At 45.1% G+C, this 17,668-nt stretch overlaps 1 protein-coding gene across 6 annotated transcripts in view; it reads left to right on the top strand.

The window, feature by feature from the left end:
* The window catches only part of kmt2d (lysine (K)-specific methyltransferase 2D), a 33,887-nt gene extending 18,813 nt beyond the window's left edge, over positions 1-15,074 (top strand). For all 6 annotated transcript variants that reach the window (XM_033629629.2, XM_033629627.2, XM_033629632.2 and 3 more), the window contains exons 35-55: positions 156-1,942; positions 2,031-2,154; positions 3,389-3,470; positions 3,563-3,629; positions 3,742-3,974; positions 4,084-7,041; positions 7,134-7,283; positions 7,383-7,547; positions 7,852-7,999; positions 8,082-8,163; positions 8,260-8,432; positions 8,640-8,764; positions 8,857-8,992; positions 9,370-9,491; positions 9,605-11,048; positions 11,156-11,292; positions 11,680-11,810; positions 13,044-13,329; positions 13,595-13,668; positions 14,237-14,345; positions 14,464-15,074. In XM_033629629.2, coding sequence (XP_033485520.2) covers positions 156-1,942; positions 2,031-2,154; positions 3,389-3,470; positions 3,563-3,629; positions 3,742-3,974; positions 4,084-7,041; positions 7,134-7,283; positions 7,383-7,547; positions 7,852-7,999; positions 8,082-8,163; positions 8,260-8,432; positions 8,640-8,764; positions 8,857-8,992; positions 9,370-9,491; positions 9,605-11,048; positions 11,156-11,292; positions 11,680-11,810; positions 13,044-13,329; positions 13,595-13,668; positions 14,237-14,345; positions 14,464-14,556 — 8,626 coding nt within the window. In that variant the 3' untranslated portion in view covers positions 14,557-15,074. The remainder of the gene's footprint in view (positions 1-155; positions 1,943-2,030; positions 2,155-3,388; positions 3,471-3,562; positions 3,630-3,741; positions 3,975-4,083; positions 7,042-7,133; positions 7,284-7,382; positions 7,548-7,851; positions 8,000-8,081; positions 8,164-8,259; positions 8,433-8,639; positions 8,765-8,856; positions 8,993-9,369; positions 9,492-9,604; positions 11,049-11,155; positions 11,293-11,679; positions 11,811-13,043; positions 13,330-13,594; positions 13,669-14,236; positions 14,346-14,463) is intronic.
* Positions 15,075-17,668: the final 2,594 nt, after the last annotated feature.

Genomic DNA, 17,668 nt, shown 5'->3' on the forward strand with positions numbered 1-17,668 from the left:
TTAGCATGTTTAAAGTGTATTTGTAGGATTATACATATCCAAGTAAAATCATTCCTAAATTATTCGCACCCCTCACATCTTCAAAAATCTTTAATACAGTATATGCTGGTTAGATTGAAATATATTTTTTTCTTTTGTGTGTTTCTGGCGTTCAGGCCACCAGGGCCCACCAGACCTCAGGGCATGTTTGCCCGTCCACCATTCCCGCCTCAGTGGCAGGGCCAGGCTGCAGGTCCAAGGAGGTTCCCCCAACCTGGCATGGAAGCTATGGGCATAAGGCACAATCTCAACCCTGCTGTCAACATCCAGGGTATGGAAGGCATGGGTAACCCTCACGCCATGATACCAGGACATGGAGGAGAGAACATGCAGCCAATGGGTCAAGGACCCCCACCACAGTTCATTGAATTAAGACACAACTCACAGAGGCTACCCCTACGACCTCAGTTTATGCCCCGTGGACCCCAGCCCAGACCACGTCTCTTTGTCCCACAGCAAGAGATGGCAGCATCTTATGTTCAGCAACATCCCATAGCTCAAGCTGGTGGCATTCAGACAGAGGGGAGCAGCAACTCACAGCTGGGGTTACAGCAGGGCGGACTGTCAGTTTTGCTGCCTCAGCAGTCTACAGGCCCTGCAACACAACAGCCCCACATGCAGCCCCAGGCAGCTACTTCAACTCCAAACATTCCTAGCACTGAGCAGCGTCAGCTACGACAACCAAGCCTAGTCACACAGCCCCAGCCTGCCACAGCAGAAAACAGTGAGGAGTTGCCAGAGCCTGACCTTGAAGGGCTTGGGGATGCCCCAGGGGATGGAGGTGTGGAGGATGAGGATGATTTGGCTCTAGACTTGGACCCTGACAAAGGAGATGATGACTTGGGTAACCTGGACAACCTTGAAACCAATGATCCACATCTAGACGACTTGCTCAACAGTGACGAGTTTGACCTGCTTGCTTACACTGATCCTGAACTGGACCAAGGAGACCCTAAAGATGTCTTCTCAGACCAGCTGCGGTTGGTGGAAGCAGAAAGTGAAGCACCGTCGTCTTCTTCTGGATCCGTTAAAGTGGAAGGAAAAGCCAAGGTGGAGCCAGGGAAGAAGCTGGTCACAGCAGCCCCTGACTCTAAAAAGGGGTCTGATACCCAACTGCCACCCTCTGCAATAACTGCTGATAACTCCAAAGTCAAAGTAGAGGACAGAGGGCTGACGCCTCAGCTCCACCCAGGACAGACTGTGGTGAAAGATGAAATAAGAGAGGCTGTGTCAATGCTTCTTGGTGGGACCGAACCATCAGCCAAGCCTGCACAATCAGAAAACCAGTCAGCTTCACTCAGTTCTGTTCGATTAGGGGGACTTCCGTATCCTCTGCCAGGCCAAGCTGATGCATTGCCTTTTCCTCCAGCTGCTCCACATGCAGATATTGGCGATGATCCGCTGGGGCTGCCTGACGTAGGGGAACAGCACTCCCCTGCTGTAGATTTGGCAAAGGTAGAGAGCTCTTTAGATGGTGAACTGCCTCTTCTAATACAGGATCTGCTGGAGCATGAGAAGAAGGAGCTGCAGAAACAGCAACAGCAGCAACAGCTTAGTTCACTCCACCAGGGAGGCATGGCACCTCATTTTCCTGGCCTCTCAAGTCAACAGCCGAACCCACAGGCACCTGGACAGATAATGCTGCAACACCACCATCGTCCACCACCCCAAGGAATGATGGCTCAGCCAGGAATGGTACCTCGTGCTCCGCACATGTTGCAACAACAGCAGCAACAAAGGCTTATGGGACCTGGAATGGCACCTCCACCTCACATGAACATGGCCCAGCAACAAGCCATGGTCAGGATGGGGCAGCCAGGGATCCATACGGGTATTGGTCATCAACCGCAGCAGCAGCCAGTAGTTAAACCTCCTCTGGCCAACAACTTCTTCCCAGATAAAGGTAAGCACTGTGGCTTGTCACTGTCATCATTCTATGGAATGATATTCTTTTCATATTAAACCACCATTTTCTTATTCTTTCATTTCAGATTTAGACAAATTTGCTACTGATGACATTATGGATCCCATCGCCAAGGCAAAGATGGTGGCATTAAAGGGTATCAAGAGAGTGCTGGCACAGGACCCAATGGTTGTACCCTCTGGCATCAACAGGTACTTTTATTTAACAACTTTTATACATTAGTTGGACATTTCTTCGTTTTTATTTAGGGTCGGTTCAGTCAGTATGGTTTCATTTAATAGTTTTTAGATTCATTCTAATATACATAGAAAAACCTGAATGGAAATGGAAGAAATTTGTTTAAACACTCTTTAGCCTCTGTCCAACTGTTTACACCTGACAGAGACCAAAAAAATACTTTCCCCTTTGCCTGGACGTGTCAGTGGTTGCTTGTATTAAGGGCAGATGTTTCGGGGGGTTACATAGTCAACATACTCAATTTTACTTTTGCAGTCCTGATGTGGGTTTTGACATTTAGGAATTATTTTGTTATAATTTTGTTATAAAAAACATCACCATTCAGGCTTTGCGTACCCAAGTTGTTCAGCCACTTATATAAATACAGCCAGATGAGTGTTTTTCAGCTATAAATGAGTAAATATAGTTTCAGCAGGGCACAGCTGAGGTTAGACCTCAGAGACAGGAAAACTCTTGTACTGATCTTCTTTAAATGATGTAGTCTCGCAACACCCTCTTCAAAACTAACAAATGGAAACACATTCTGATTTTCATTTTTGTTAGCTAATATCTGGACGGAAACATTACTACTGCTGTTGTATCATAGAAACAAACAGATACTTATAAAAATTTAAGAAGGAAGTGATATTAACGTGTCATGGCTGACAAGTGCGCTACCAGTCACCAGTAAGTGGAGGTCAGCTGCTAAGAGCTTCTGATTTAGTGACAATGGTGATTCATTATAGTGTGTTTACTTAGAAGATGTGTTTATACATGTACTAACCACCTCTGCTATAGAATCGCTAGTATTACTGTCACAACTGTTTACTGAAGCAGATGTTAAGAATGATTTAAAACCAGTGAGAAGTAATGTTTTATCAGCTGTCTTTTGGCTCTTGACCAATCTTTCCACAAAATCTTTGGCAAGTCCATTTCGAAGTCATGCTCGTTTTTACAATGTGCCACTCCCATTGATTCTTCCCACTGTTCTCCACTCCTCCTCTAAAGGGAGTAACCTAGTATGCAGCAGTGTCATAGTTTCACTCTCTAATGTAATATCATCACAGGACACCCATCAGGTGGTGATAACATTTCAGTAGTTAACCACTTTGCTTTGCTCAGTGGTTTGGAAACTGCATGCCCTTACAGGCCATTGTTCAGTATGCTGCAGGTATAATAATACATTTTTATGTTTTGCTGTCTCGTCAGGCAACAAGTTTCTCTGCTTGCTCAGAGGCTGGCCTCCGCCCCCGGCACAGACCCAGGTCAAATTCCGTCTGGACCCCCAAAGGTATGCTGTCTTGCTTTTCAGAGATGATTGATTTACTTTCATTTTAAGTCTTATATAGCTGACTTATTTAAATGCTTTCTTTTTGTGTTTAGGAGGGAGAACCAAGTGATCCTACCCAGTCAAGACCTAACCCTCCTCAGTTTGTGCAAGGAATAATCAGTATGTTCTACCAATAGTGTCTCTTATTAAAAATGTAATATTATGAAATGTTATATTGCTGTCTCCATAATACTCTTTTATGGTGGTCTTAAGTTATCCTCTTCTGTTACAGACGATGCAGAACAGCATCAATATGAAGAATGGCTTCTTCACACTCAGCAGTTACTACAAATGCAGTTGAAATTTTTGGAGGAACAGATTGGAGTTCACCGCAAGTCACGCAAGGCACTGTGTGCTAAACAGCGCACTGCAAAGAAAGCTGGCAGGGAGTTTGCTGAGGCAGATGCAGAGAAACTGAAGTTGGTTACAGAAGAGCAGAGCAAAATTCAAAAACAACTTGACCAGGTGTGTAGATTTTAAAGACTGGTAAAGACAACTTCATGAGTCATTTATGAGAAGTTTGCTTTGCATCTTGATATACAATTAATATCTGTTCATAATCATTCTGCTCTAGGTACGCAAGCAGCAGAAGGAGCACACCAATCTCATTGCAGAGTATAGAAGCAAGCAGCAGCAGCATCAGCAGAGCTCAGGTATTCTTACCCCTGGTCATTCTGCACAGGGAGGGCCCCCTCACATGTTTCCCAAAATGCCGGGCCAGATGATGATGGGCCAACAGGGAGCACCAGTTATGGGCCAGCACCCTGCTGTGATGCCCCAAGGTGGAATGCCCGTCAGGATGCCCCAAGGGCAGCCCTTTATTGGTGGAGCCCAACCCCAGCTTCCTGCAGCTCTTGGACCCGGTGGTCCCCGAGCCCCAGGTCCTCCTGGGGCTCCAGCAGGATTCTTCCCACAGGGGCCTGGAGTGCAAGGTGCAGACCCCAGGCTTCTCCAAGAAAGACAGCTTCAACATAGGATGCAAATGGCAAAGCTCCAGCAGCAACAACAGCAGCAGCAGGTAATGATGGGCCAGCAACCCATGCCACACCCAAATCAACAATCAGGCTTAATTGCTCAGCCACCATCAGGTATGATGGGGAACCCACTAATGGCCCAGCAACAAACAAACACTCAACAAGGAATGCTAGCCACCCAGGCCAGTCAGCAGACCATGGTGCAGGTTCCACAAGGAATGGTTGGAGGTCAGTCTGTAGCTCCAATGCCACAGAACCTTGCAGGAGGCCAACCTATTAACCACGCTCAAGCAATGATGGCAGTTCAACCAGGAATGATGGGGAACCCGCAAGTTCCACCATCCCAGCAACAGAGGCCTCAGTTGATGATGGGTCAGCAGGGAATGGTTGGATCTCCTGGTCATCCTGGCCTCAGAGGTCCTCAGGCCCAGTTGACTCCACAACAACAGAACATTCTGGCCCAACGCATGCTTGCATCTCAACAACAGCAGCAGCAGCAGCAGCAAAATGTTGCAAAGAATTTGGCCCACCTTCAGCAGCAGCAGCAGATGGCACAGCAAAGACAACAAACACAGTTGATCAGTCAATCCAGCCAAGAGCAAGGAGTACTCTCCCAACCCTCGACCCCTCAGATGGGCTCCTCGCCTTCAGCAGGAAGTATCACGCCGCAGCCACAGGGAGCTACAGACAACCAAAACTCAGGTCCCAAAGAGGGTGGGATCCTCAGCCCTGATTCACGAACACCACCACAGCAGAGTGGACCCTCCACTCCCAATCAGATGTCCCAACTAGGCTCTGCAACTGATCATCAAACAGACTTGGGGCGACAGCAGTTACAGCAGCAGCAGCATCAAAACTCAGTGTATTTGGCCCAGCAGCAGCAAGCAAATCCTCAGTCTGTACCTGAGCAACAAACAGGTTTGGTTGGAACCCAACAGGTTGGTGTGCTTCAGCAACATCCGCAACAACATCCCCTCACTCACCAGAGGCAAGGTTCCCTCAGTGTTGACAAGCCCATTTTGAATACTGTTAAACAGGAAGGAAAACAAATTGATTTCTTAGCTCAGCAGCAACAACAGCAACCAGTACAAAATGCCATGCAGCAGGCACAAGATCCCAACATGCAGCAGCAGATAGGCCAGAACCATCCTGGGCAGCCACAGCCTGTTATGATGAGCCATAGTCAACAACAACAAGCCCTCATGGCCCAGCAGCAAAAACAACAGGCCATGATGGGCATGATGAGAGCCCAGCAGCAAGGGATGATGGCACAGAGGCCTGTGGGTCCACCTGGACAGATCCGCACCCCTATTAACATCCAGGCTATTATTGCCCAAAACCCTCAGCTCCGCAATCTTCCACCGAACCAGCAGATACAGCACATCCAGGCCATGATTGCTCAGAGGCAGCTCCAACAGGGACAGATGCTGCGGATGTCAATGGGGCAAGGCCAGCAAGGTCAGTTGAGGCCTCACATGCCACCAGGACAGATGCCACAGATGCCATATGGAGCCATGGGGAAGCCAGGAGCAGTGGGCACTCAGCAGCAGGCAGGCATGTTGGGCCAGCAACCTGGCATTACTCCCCAAATGCAGCAGGGGATGATGGTCCCTGGGCAACAACAACCACAAGTAGGGGAGATGATGCAGCAACATATTATGAGAGGCCAGGTACCAGTGCCACCTTCCCCTGTGGACCAGGGCCGCATGGTACGGCCAACATCTCCACGTCAGCCCATAGCTAACTCTCCTGGGGATCCACAACGGCATGCATTTAATCAAGGGATGGGCATGCGTCCACCCACTCCCAACCAGAACCAACAAGCACTAATGGCAGCTGCAGCAGGCCGCATGCAGGGTTCTCCATCCCATGCATATTCTCCAAGAGGTCCCTTCGGCATGAGCCCAGCCCACCCGGCCTCACCTCATTCATCCCATGTCTCCTCACCTTCTATAGCCGACAGTAGGGCTGGAAGAGGAAGTCCGTACAGCCATGTCAAGGCATCTCCGCTCAGGTCACCTGGAGCCAAGAGTCCGCTTGATTGTCCAGGACTGAAAGTAGAAGCTCAGACATCAGGCAGTGAAACATGTCATTCAGCCTCAGTTATCCCCAACGGTCCACAGAAAGGCACTAATGTTCAGCAACAGCCGCAGCAGGTCACAGAGAGCCCTGGTCCTCACACACAACAGGGCTCTAGGCCAGTGGAGCTATGCAAGATGACCCTTCAGAACATTAAACAGGAGCCAAGGGAGGTTCAGTGTGATGGTGCACCAGAGGATCATCCTGGGGCTATAAAGCGAGAAGCAACGGGCGAGGCAGTTACTTCTGGGAACAACACTAGCTTTATTAATGCTGGAAACATGGCTGGCGACCCTGGGACTCAAGGTCCCCGATCTGAGACAGGACAGCAACTACTACAGAAACTCCTGAGAACCAAGAACCTTCAGCTTGGTGCTCAGAGGCCGTCTGAAGGCATCCACAATGAGATCAATGGCCACATCAACAGCAAACTAGCAATGTTGGAGCAAAAACTTCAAGGGACTCCACGAAATATGGAGGTATGTTATTATTAAGTGAATTCATTCTTTTTTCCCTCATCGTGTTGTTGTTTGTGGGGGACAGACCTCATTCCTTGTCTTGACTCTTATAGGATTTACAGTCTATAACAAAAAGGGCTCCTCCACAAAAGCCAAAGCGCACTAACAAGGCAGCTGGAGACCGAGGGCCTAACGCACGGAAGAAGAATAAGAAGGAAGAAGTCGGGAAAAGTGCCGAAGCTCTGATAAAACAACTCAAACAGGTAAAAGGATGTTAAAATGAATTTCCTAAATAATATTTGCAATTGATATTTCAAATAGTGGTTCTTCAACATGTAAACTAATGAACATTGACCCTCCAGGGTCTCTCTCTGCTGCCCCTGATGGAGCCTTCAATCACGGCCAGTCTGGATCTGTTTGCCCCTTTTGGAAGCAGCCCAGCTAATGGCAAAGCCCAACTCAAAGGATCCTTTGGAAATGCAGTGCTGGACAACATCCCAGACTACTATTCTCAGTTACTCACAAAGGTATAACTAAAGCTAATTTAACAGTACGTAACTTTCCATCTTGTATCTGGGAGTCTTGAAGTTGTGGTTTTCACACTACATGACTTATCAGCAACACAGGGCCACACACTACAAGATCTTTCACCATTAAGAATCCCCAAAGTCATTTAGCTTTTGTTGGGGAGCTCCAAGTCGTTTAGTGTGAACTAGGCATAAGCTGCACAATTACCTGCACTCAGCTGTTGCAGGCTGTGATAACATTTGGATGTTGAGTTAAGTTTCAAAAGCAGTCACTTTATGAGGATAATGTTCCGTGCCTTTACAGAGTAACCTCAGCAACCCACCAACACCTCCATCCTCCCTGCCACCTACTCCTCCACCTTCAGTCCAGCACAAGCTGCTGAATGGAGTGACTCCTGGGGAGGAGATGTCCGAGGGTCAGAAAGACACAGAGCCAGCAGAGGAGCCAATGGGTAAACAATCTGGGCTTTAGCATTAAATGAATGTTTTTCTTGAATATCTTATCTAAATATTCTAATATAATTTTCCCTTCAGATTCCGTTAAAGAGGATGTGAAGAGTGTAGACATCCTTGCAGCTCTTCCCACCCCACCACATAACCAGAATGAGGACATCAGGTACAATAGAATGATCCTCTCTATTTTTTGTCAAACAGAATACATGGATTTCTTGTTGCTTAGTGGCTATAAATGTACGAAATGTCTTTCTAACAGGATGGAGAGTGACGACGAGGATGCCCCAGAAAGCATCATCCCAGCATCATCCCCAGAGAGTAACGTAGGAGATGAAACGCCACGTTTCCCTCACCTACGGGAGCCTAAAGAGGAGGAGACGGAAAGAGCAATATCCCCCATCATCCCCCTCATACCTCGCACTGCCATCCCAGGTATTACACAACATCCTGGTGTAATTCTCAAAAACAACAGCAACATCTCTCATGTATTATATCTGTGTGTACATGTTCTGGTGAAATCCATCCTGAATGTGTTGCATTAAGTTTTATTGTTCAAGACCAATTTGATTTTATTAAGATGCCAGGTAAAATGCAAAGTGCCCAAAAAATGTATTTATGCTTTTTTTGTTGTTGTTGTAGCGTTCCCAGAAAACAAACCATTTGAAGCATCTGATGGCAAGGTAGTTTCCACATCCAACCACTGGGACAAGGCCAAAAACAACGAAGTGTCTGTTACCTTCACGTTGTCCTCTGCTGCAGCAAAGGTACTAAGCCATATCATTACACCCTGTTTAAGCTTTCTTTATTTTCATGCATTGTTGAACTATGTTAAACTATTTTAAACATTTTTTTCCAGAAACTGAACGACGTCATGGTGCACATGGCCCAGCTGCTTAACATTAAGATGCCAGGTTCTTACGAGGTGACTTTCCCTCCCCAAAACCCTGACATGTCTGGAGTGGATGGGCCTGGGAAGGGATCCGACCAGTCGGGTATGTCTGTAGAGATTATTGTTAGTTTGGATTGTACTGTTGTGTCCACAAAACGTGACATACTTTTACACTGACAGGGAAGCAAATCCGCTACCATGCTGAAGACCTGCTGTGTGGTTTTCTACACGTCAAATAAACTTAAAAATCCAGAGGTTAAGAATTTTTTTCTCTGAGTCTGGACCCTGTTTTGTGTCTAAGTGGCTAATAGGAACAACACTGTTTCTGGTTAAACAAAAAAAATGTACACTTTATCCAAACAGCATAATCTTGATCTTTCAGCCTATTTTGATGTACATATCTGTGTTTAGCTTTGCAAGACTTTCTAAGTTTATTAATTCATAAATAAAGGCTAATAATAATGTGGTCATGTTTTCCAGGGGCTCTGTGTGCAAAGGACGGCGCTTCACCCAGTCAGGATGAGTGGCTAAGGCAATTTGACGTGTCTCTACCAGGGTGTACACTAAAGAAACAAGTGGACATTCTGGCACTTATAAAACAGGTCAGTCATTACAGTCTTGAACTTTGTTATTTATTGTTTTTTTTTAATCATCATATATCAGGCAATATATATGTCTTGAAAGCTGAAGATCTCTTATGTGCATTTTTTTTCAGGAATTCCCAGATAAAGAAGACAAACCGGCCCAGCACTGTTACACAACAAAAGTAAATGACTTGGATGTGCGGCACCTTCCCAGTATACCAGTGGAAGAATCTCCACCCCCATCACCGTCTCCTCCACATCCTCCCCCACCTGTCCCTGAACCAGCTAGTGAAGCTGAACCTTCCAAAAAATCAGCTTCGCCATCTCCACCTCCCTCCAGTCCCACCAACGTCCAGGTCACGACTGAGCCTGAACACGATGATGTTCCTCCTGTTGATGCTGCTCAACCAACTGATGTCACAGAGCCTGAAGTTGCTGCTCCAGAGTCAGTTACTGATCCAGCAACAGTCTCTGCAGTCCCAGGTGCTACTGCCCCTGCTGCCCCTGCTGCCCCTGCTGCTCCTGCTGACCCTGCTGCTCCTGCTGCCCCTGCTGCCCCTGCTGCTCCTATTGAAGATAATCTAAGTACTGTTATCAAGGAAGAGGACTTGGCCACTGATGAGGCTCAACCTCCTAAAAATTCTCCCAGTAATATGGACTCTTCCCCCAAGGCCATCAAGCAGCGCAGGCCTCTCTCCCCTGATGAGGAGGTGGTACATCCCAAGGTGAAAAAATGGAAGGGGATTCGCTGGAAGCGTCTTCAGATTGTCATCACAATACGCAAGGGTGGGTCCAAGAAGGAGAGCAGCCGTGAAGTGTCTGAGCTAATGGAACGCCTGCGCATTACTCTCCGACCAGACAAGCTGCCTCGGGATAAACGCAAATGCTGCTTCTGCCATGAGGAAGGTGATGGAGCCACAGATGGGCCAGCCCGGTTGCTTAACATTGATGTGGACTTGTGGGTGCACCTCAACTGTGCCCTGTGGTCCACAGAGGTGTATGAGACGCAGGGGGGTGCCCTCATCAATGTGGAGGTAGCTCTGCGTCGTGGATTGCGGACTCTTTGCGCATACTGCCAGAAAACAGGTGCCACAAACAGCTGCAACAGAATTCGCTGCCCGAATGTTTACCACTTCGCCTGTGCCATCCGGGCACGCTGCATGTTCTTCAAGGACAAGACCATGTTGTGCACCCAGCACAAGCTGAAGGGCCCCAGTGAAGACGAACTCAGCATGTTCGCTGTTTTGCGGCGTGTCTACATCGAGCGCGATGAGGTGAAGCAGATCGCCAGCATCTTACAGCGAGGCGACCGTGTCCACCTGTTCCGTGTTGGTGGTCTCATCTTTCATGCCGTTGGTCAGTTGCTACCATCCCAAATGGCCAACTTCCACTCACCCACTGCCATCTTCCCTGTTGGCTATGAGGCCACACGCATCTACTGGAGCACGCGTGTGCCCAACAAGCGCTGTCGTTACCGCTGCCGCATCAACGAGGATGAAGGTCGTCCCCTGTTCGAGGTGCGTGTCCTGGAGCATGGCATGGAGGATTTGCAGTACCGTGACACTACTCCAGAAGGTAAGAACTCGCACACTGCTCCCACTTTATTTGACATAGTATTTCTCAGTGTTTTACTTCTTCACTTGAAACTTTCACTGTGTTTAATTCATCGCCTTTGTGTTTAGGGATCTGGGAGCGGGTGGTTCAGCAGGTTGCTAAACTACGAGATGAATCATCCATGTTGAAGCTTTTCACCGAACATGTCAAGGGAGAGGAGATGTACGGCCTCACAATTCATGCTGTCATGCGGATCACGGAGTCGGTAAGAACTTGCAGCGAGAATAAGCACCACTTTGTCTCCCATTTGATTTAGTCTTTTCTCCCTGATGTAATTCATACCCTTTACAAACCAGTATTCACACATCCAAGGGTAGGGTAATAAACTTATGAATTAGCAAGCAGACGGTCAAAACAAATTTTAATTGAAATAACTGCCAAATCTGTTCAATACTTGAAATACTGACAACTGATGAAAAAACCTACGTCACCTGATAGATTGGTATTGACTAAAGCAGGCATGACAGTATGCAGAACGCTTCACCAGACCCAAAATGAAGCCCAGTAGTTGAGACGTGTGTGCTACAGCTACGGTGGTTCTCCTGTACATCAAAGTGCATGACTAACATGATTTGTGTTTGTTGTGCTTCAGTTGCCTGGAGTGGAGAACTGTCAGAACTACCAGTTCCGATACGGCCGTCACCCACTGATGGAGCTCCCCCTCATGATCAACCCCACTGGCTGTGCTCGCTCTGAGCCCAAAGTCCCCACACAGTGCAAGAGGTAAAGCAGCTACATTTAGCAATAAGTCACAAGAAATTAACAGTGAACTTTACAGCAACACATGCTCTGTACAGATAGGCACATTATCAGGCAGAGAGAAACCTGTGAGATTGTGCTGAAATCATTTGAAGCATGTCTGCTTGTTAAAGAGGCTTGTTGATTTAAAATTGAGAAGTGTTGCACAATAACTCATCACCACATCATTATCAGCAAAGCATAACAATAAAGCATTATAATTATACAGTTTTTATTTATTATTTCAGTAATTATAAAGTTTGTCCTCCATCTGGCAACATAGTCCTTCACAGTAGATAAAAAAAAAGTAAAAATTTGCTAACATCAGGCATTAGGTGATTTTCACTTAGTTCCTGCTTTCTATAACCTGACACCCATTTGACTCATTCACAGTTCGACTCATTGACACAGTGTGAACTTTAGCACCACATTTTAAAGCGCTCTCCAGTTAAAGGTGTCAAATTTTTATGTTTTGTGATGTAAATGTCTTGTCTTTTATTTCATTTTTCTTGGCTATGCTGTAAGAGAGCCAGTTAGCTGCATTAACATGGGATAACATGGTGTTCACTACCCACCCACAGGTCTCCACTGGTTAGCTAGCAACTCTGCACTGTGCACAGGACAGGCAGGGACTAGCTAGCGACATGGCATTGCTACAGAAACATGGTTATTATCTTAGCACCACTAGCCTTGCTGATGCCGCTGAAGGTGCACACAGAGTTAACAGTGATAGCGTAGTTGATAATGCTAAAGGGGTTAACAGTACAAAATTAAGCTGCTTACTCACTGGGGCGGCCTGTGGGGGGACCAGCAACAACAGTATCATGGGTGGGGAAAGCATTAGCATAGCAAGCTCTCATATAAACGTGGAGGTGTGCAATTCAGCACAGTGGCTGCTAGCTAAAAAGTGTAGTATTATAGTGCTGTTGTGGTACAGCATAGTGCTAGTAGTGCTACAAAACTGTAGCAAAATAAACCTGCAGACCGACACAGCTAACTGGTCAAAAATATTCTCTGCGGTTAATATATTAATGATAAAGCAATGATATCCCTATATTTAACTCAGTGTTACATATTAGGTAATGCAGTCACATGTTAAGGACCAAAGCACAGCTTTTTAAAACTAATTATTTGTTGTACAGTTGTTGTAGGCATTTTGACCAAAGAACCTTGAATGACTGGATACCGTCTCACATTTCACTTTCTGTCTGTCTCAAGGCCTCACACTCTAAATAGCACCAGCGTGTCAAAGGCCTACCAGAGCACCTTCACTGGAGAGCTCAACACACCATACAGCAAGCAGTTTGTCCACTCCAAGTCGTCCCAGTATAGGCGCCTGAAGACCGAGTGGAAGAACAACGTGTATCTGGCACGATCCCGCATTCAGGGCCTGGGTCTGTACGCTGCTAAGGATCTGGAGAAGCACACCATGGTCATCGAGTACATTGGCACTGTCATACGCAACGAAGTGGCGAATCGCCGTGAGAAGATCTACGAGTTGCAGGTATGCTGATTTATAACTGGCACATGATGCAAAGTACACATAAAGCGTTCCTTCGGATTAAAGTTTAAGAATGGACAAAATGTACACACATAAATGACCCTTTTTGGGGTGAGGAAATACATATTTGGGTGAGCTGCCCAAATTTAATCCACAGTTTGACAACACTTGAGAACCAACAAGAAATATAGGTCTGTAAAAAATAAAAACTTTGAATTGAAAAGTGTGTCTCACCCTTTTTCTGTTTCATTTCTTTCTTCTAACGTAGAACCGTGGGATCTACATGTTCCGCATAAACAACGAGCAGGTGATTGATGCCACTCTGACAGGAGGCCCAGCTCGGTAGGTGTTGATTTGTTATTGGTTGCCTCATTGTTAACCCTTGAGTCTAGTATGATTTTTTAATCAGGACTGTGCCCGACTCAGAACTATGTCAGTCAAGTGGGATTTGACTATTCCATCCTTTTTCTTTCCATATGGAGTTTGAGAGTTTGAACAGGGTTTGGTGTGAGTTTCAGGGTGACAGTGATATCCACATACATAAGATAACAAGCCAAGTAAGCCCTCAGAGCTAATGCATGCTAACGATGGATCAGCCACAGACTGTATTGTATTAAGTTGCTGTGAACTGTAAATTCACCACTTCTAAACAGAATGCAGAAGATAACATTATCTCGGAGCCTGACCCAGCAAAGCCTCTCTTCCTGCGGGCAACTGCCTCCGTCTCACTCAGACTCAGCCTGGATCTGCGTCCGTAGCTTCCTGTACCGGGGAGCAGCGTGAAAGCAGAGGGCACTCACTTTCAGCTGCTCAACTTGGAAGACTCTCAGTTGAATGAGGGGTCTCCGACTGATCTTCAACTTTCAGTGCACTCCCTATTTTTAACTGACCTATTTTTTCTCCTTTCCAGATACGTCAACCATTCCTGTGCCCCGAACTGTGTTGCAGAAGTTGTAACATTTGACAAAGAAGACAAGATTATCATCATTTCCAGCCGCAGGATCCCCAAGGGAGAAGAGGTGCAGTGAATACGACAAGCAAACACTCACTCTTAGATGTTCCCTTAATTTTACCATGTTTTTGAAGTTAATTTTTAAATCTCAACATCCATTAACCGTCTCCGTTTCTCACTTCCAGCTCACCTATGACTACCAGTTTGATTTCGAGGACGATCAGCACAAGATCCCTTGCCACTGCGGAGCCTGGAATTGCCGAAAGTGGATGAACTAACCAGAAAAATACAAATGGAGAATTCCCCTCTCACTGGTGCCAGAACACTCCTGCGCCAAAGCCTTTGAATCCTACATAGCCAGTGCATAAGCTGTTCTGAAAGATGTGGAGGAAGGCTGGCCTCCGTCATTGAAAGACTAAAGCGTTGACACCTGTAGCCAAAGGTTTGAAGAGCATTAATCAATAAAAGCAACCGACCACCTCCATCGGCAGCAGCTCGATGGCGGGGCTAACTTTTCATGTTCGGACTAGTCAATCACCTTTTTCCTCAGCCAAAACCCCTTTCCCCCCCTCGACTGTTCTCAATAACCTTACAGTGGCTGGAAAACAATCCTCAACATCTACCAAATGATTCTGACCCTCTGATCTCAATACCCGTAGTGCAGAGCTCACCTGGAGCTCCGACAAAAAGCCATTTTTAAAATACTAAGAATGAACTAATGATGCATTTTTATGTTTTAAGTCGGACCTATTTCCCGTCCCACCTGACCACACCTCCCCCTCACCTCCCAGAAAAGGCACTTTCCCCATCAAGTCATCAATGAAGATAACACGGATATTGGCTAGCTAGACAATCCTGATGTGGCTCTGTGTAAGAACTACATATGATCGATGGAGAAAAAATACAAAAAAAAATACAAAAAAACAAAAAACAGATGTAAGTTAATATAAAATCTGAGATGCTATTGATCTGTGGCTCCAGAGGCACCAGATGTTCTGACTGTGTGGAGTCCCAAGGTGGGTTAGTTGGACCCAGTCTACCTCATTGATTTAGCGGGAAGCGACTGCTTTGTATAAAAACTGTTAACTGCTACTGTGGAACTGGGGGGGGGGGGGGAAAGGGGGGAATGTTTTTATGGGCTTAGCCTTCTCGGACAAGCAGGGAATCTTAAGCAGCAGGTTTGCTCTATCTACTCTATGCTGATGATGATTTACAATAATGAGCCAACATAATTATTATTCATGAATTGTTTATACAGAGGAAATATATGACAGTTTTGATAAGATATTGCATTAAGAATCACAATCAGAAGCTTAGCGGGTGTCCTGTATGCCACCAAATCCTCCTGGATATTGATGTAGCTTTTTCTTTTTTCGTTTTATTTATGCATCTCAAGAAACCGTGTTATCAGCTGTGTGAAAGCACAATAACATCCACCTTTTTAAGTTGCTTCAAGACAGTAATGGTGTGAGTGAATGGCTGTAGGATCACAGAATTAACCAAGTACACATTTTGCTTGTCGCTTCATACATTTGAAGTTCCACTTTGCTGCAGACCCAGCCGGGTGGATGCATGACTACTGTCCCATTTAATGCTTTTTAATTCCCCCACAACTCGATCTTCTCACGACTCAACCTTAAACTTTGAATCATGCCTCTTCCTCTCTGTATTATTTAGTGGACTGTTGTTAAACTTTACTGTAGTAAGTCTTCCTCTGCCTGAGTACAGCCTGCAGTGTTTCTACTCCCCCCCACCCCCCCACCCTGTAGTGTGCTTTTCTAGTGCTGGTACTGTCCTCTCGAGGCTGAACGGATGGCAGGGAAAGACTTATTGGAAAAAAGGGCATTTTGTTTTCATTTCTATGTAAGATGAATGAAAAAAAAGTCTTTAAAGGGAGCTTTACTAAAAACTCCACCTTCCCATACTACTTTGTTTCCTCCTTCCCCCTAACCTAAGACCTCACATGATTTAAAAATGCAAAGTTGTACAAACTGTATATATAGTATATGCATTAGGGGGACAGCAACTCTTTATCCAGCCCCTTTGTAATCAATAAAGTCAAAAAGTGTAGAGAAATAAAAATTGAAGAAAAAAAAAAAAACCAACCACTGGATATCATTTTAACAAAGATAAAGCTGTATATAAATATAAATATATGTAAAATGGCAAACTAATATCTTTATGTATATGAACCAGAGTGTTTTGCATTTACCTGTTTTTTCTATTAGTGTTTTTTGCTATAAGCTCTCAGAGACAAGTTTGTTAAAAATAGGTTTGAGAAAAAATGTCCGGTCGTCTCCAATCACCTGCGACGAGAGGCCGGTGTGATCACGAAGCCTGTTTGGATTCACGTGGAGGGTCGCCGATTAGACATGAGAATCACTTTCTTGCGTAAAGCAGTACAATGGTGCATAGCATTTGTATTTATGTAATATTGTTTGTGTTTATTTTTCTTTTTATTTATGCTACTGCTTGTTGATTACCAAAACCTGTCCCTTAATCGGTCACAATTGGATTAATATACTCTTGAATGGAAAATCTTGAACTCCCTAGACTATTGTTAGTGTTTTGCTTTTTTATATCTTCCCTATAGAAGTGAATGTGTTGGTAAACCTTGTGAAATGGTTACTTGGCCTAATGTATGTTATGATGTAATACTCAAAGTTAATCCCATACTTAACCTGGTAATGAATTGCACTCTCATAGTATAACGGAGAACTTCTCTAAAGTGGTAGATATTGATCAAGTATCCGAAGCAGTGATATATATATTTTTTGGTATGTTTCTATTTCAAGAGAAGATCATGACGAGACATTATGCCGCTCACTGGATTTTAGCCTGAATAATTTTTAACTTCTCTGAATCTTAATTTAAGTTCTCTGCATATCTTATAATTTAATAAAAGTTTGCTCAAATTGAAGGTTTTTTTTAACCTCACCTACTTTTTAAAAAGATGTTGCATCTGTACAGCAGAGATACTTTTAGGGAATATGAATAAATATAATGATCATTTTTATTGTATGTGGCATGTTTTGTATGGATATTATTTTGAATTGTACATATTTTTTTCAGGACGCCAGAGGTTGCATCTCTTTATATACAGCTTTCCCACTCCCTTTCCCCCTCATCTTATTTCTTTGTCTGCTTTTGTTTCTTGTAAAGGAAAATAAAATGCATTTTAAATATGTCCTCTTTTTTTTTCTTTCTTCATTTTTTAGAAGCAATATTAACACTGAGCTTTAAGGTTGATTCTTGAACCAGTTAAGTTGCAGTTACAGTTTATATCCATGTCTGTGCAGACCCTTCCGTAGCCATGACAGACAGTGCTTGAAATATAGATGTTGCAAAGAAGCTACATATTCTAAATAATACATGGATGCTTTACACACC

Source organism: Epinephelus lanceolatus, chromosome 8 (assembly GCF_041903045.1).
Source record: "Epinephelus lanceolatus isolate andai-2023 chromosome 8, ASM4190304v1, whole genome shotgun sequence".
NCBI lineage: Eukaryota > Metazoa > Chordata > Actinopteri > Perciformes > Serranidae > Epinephelus > Epinephelus lanceolatus.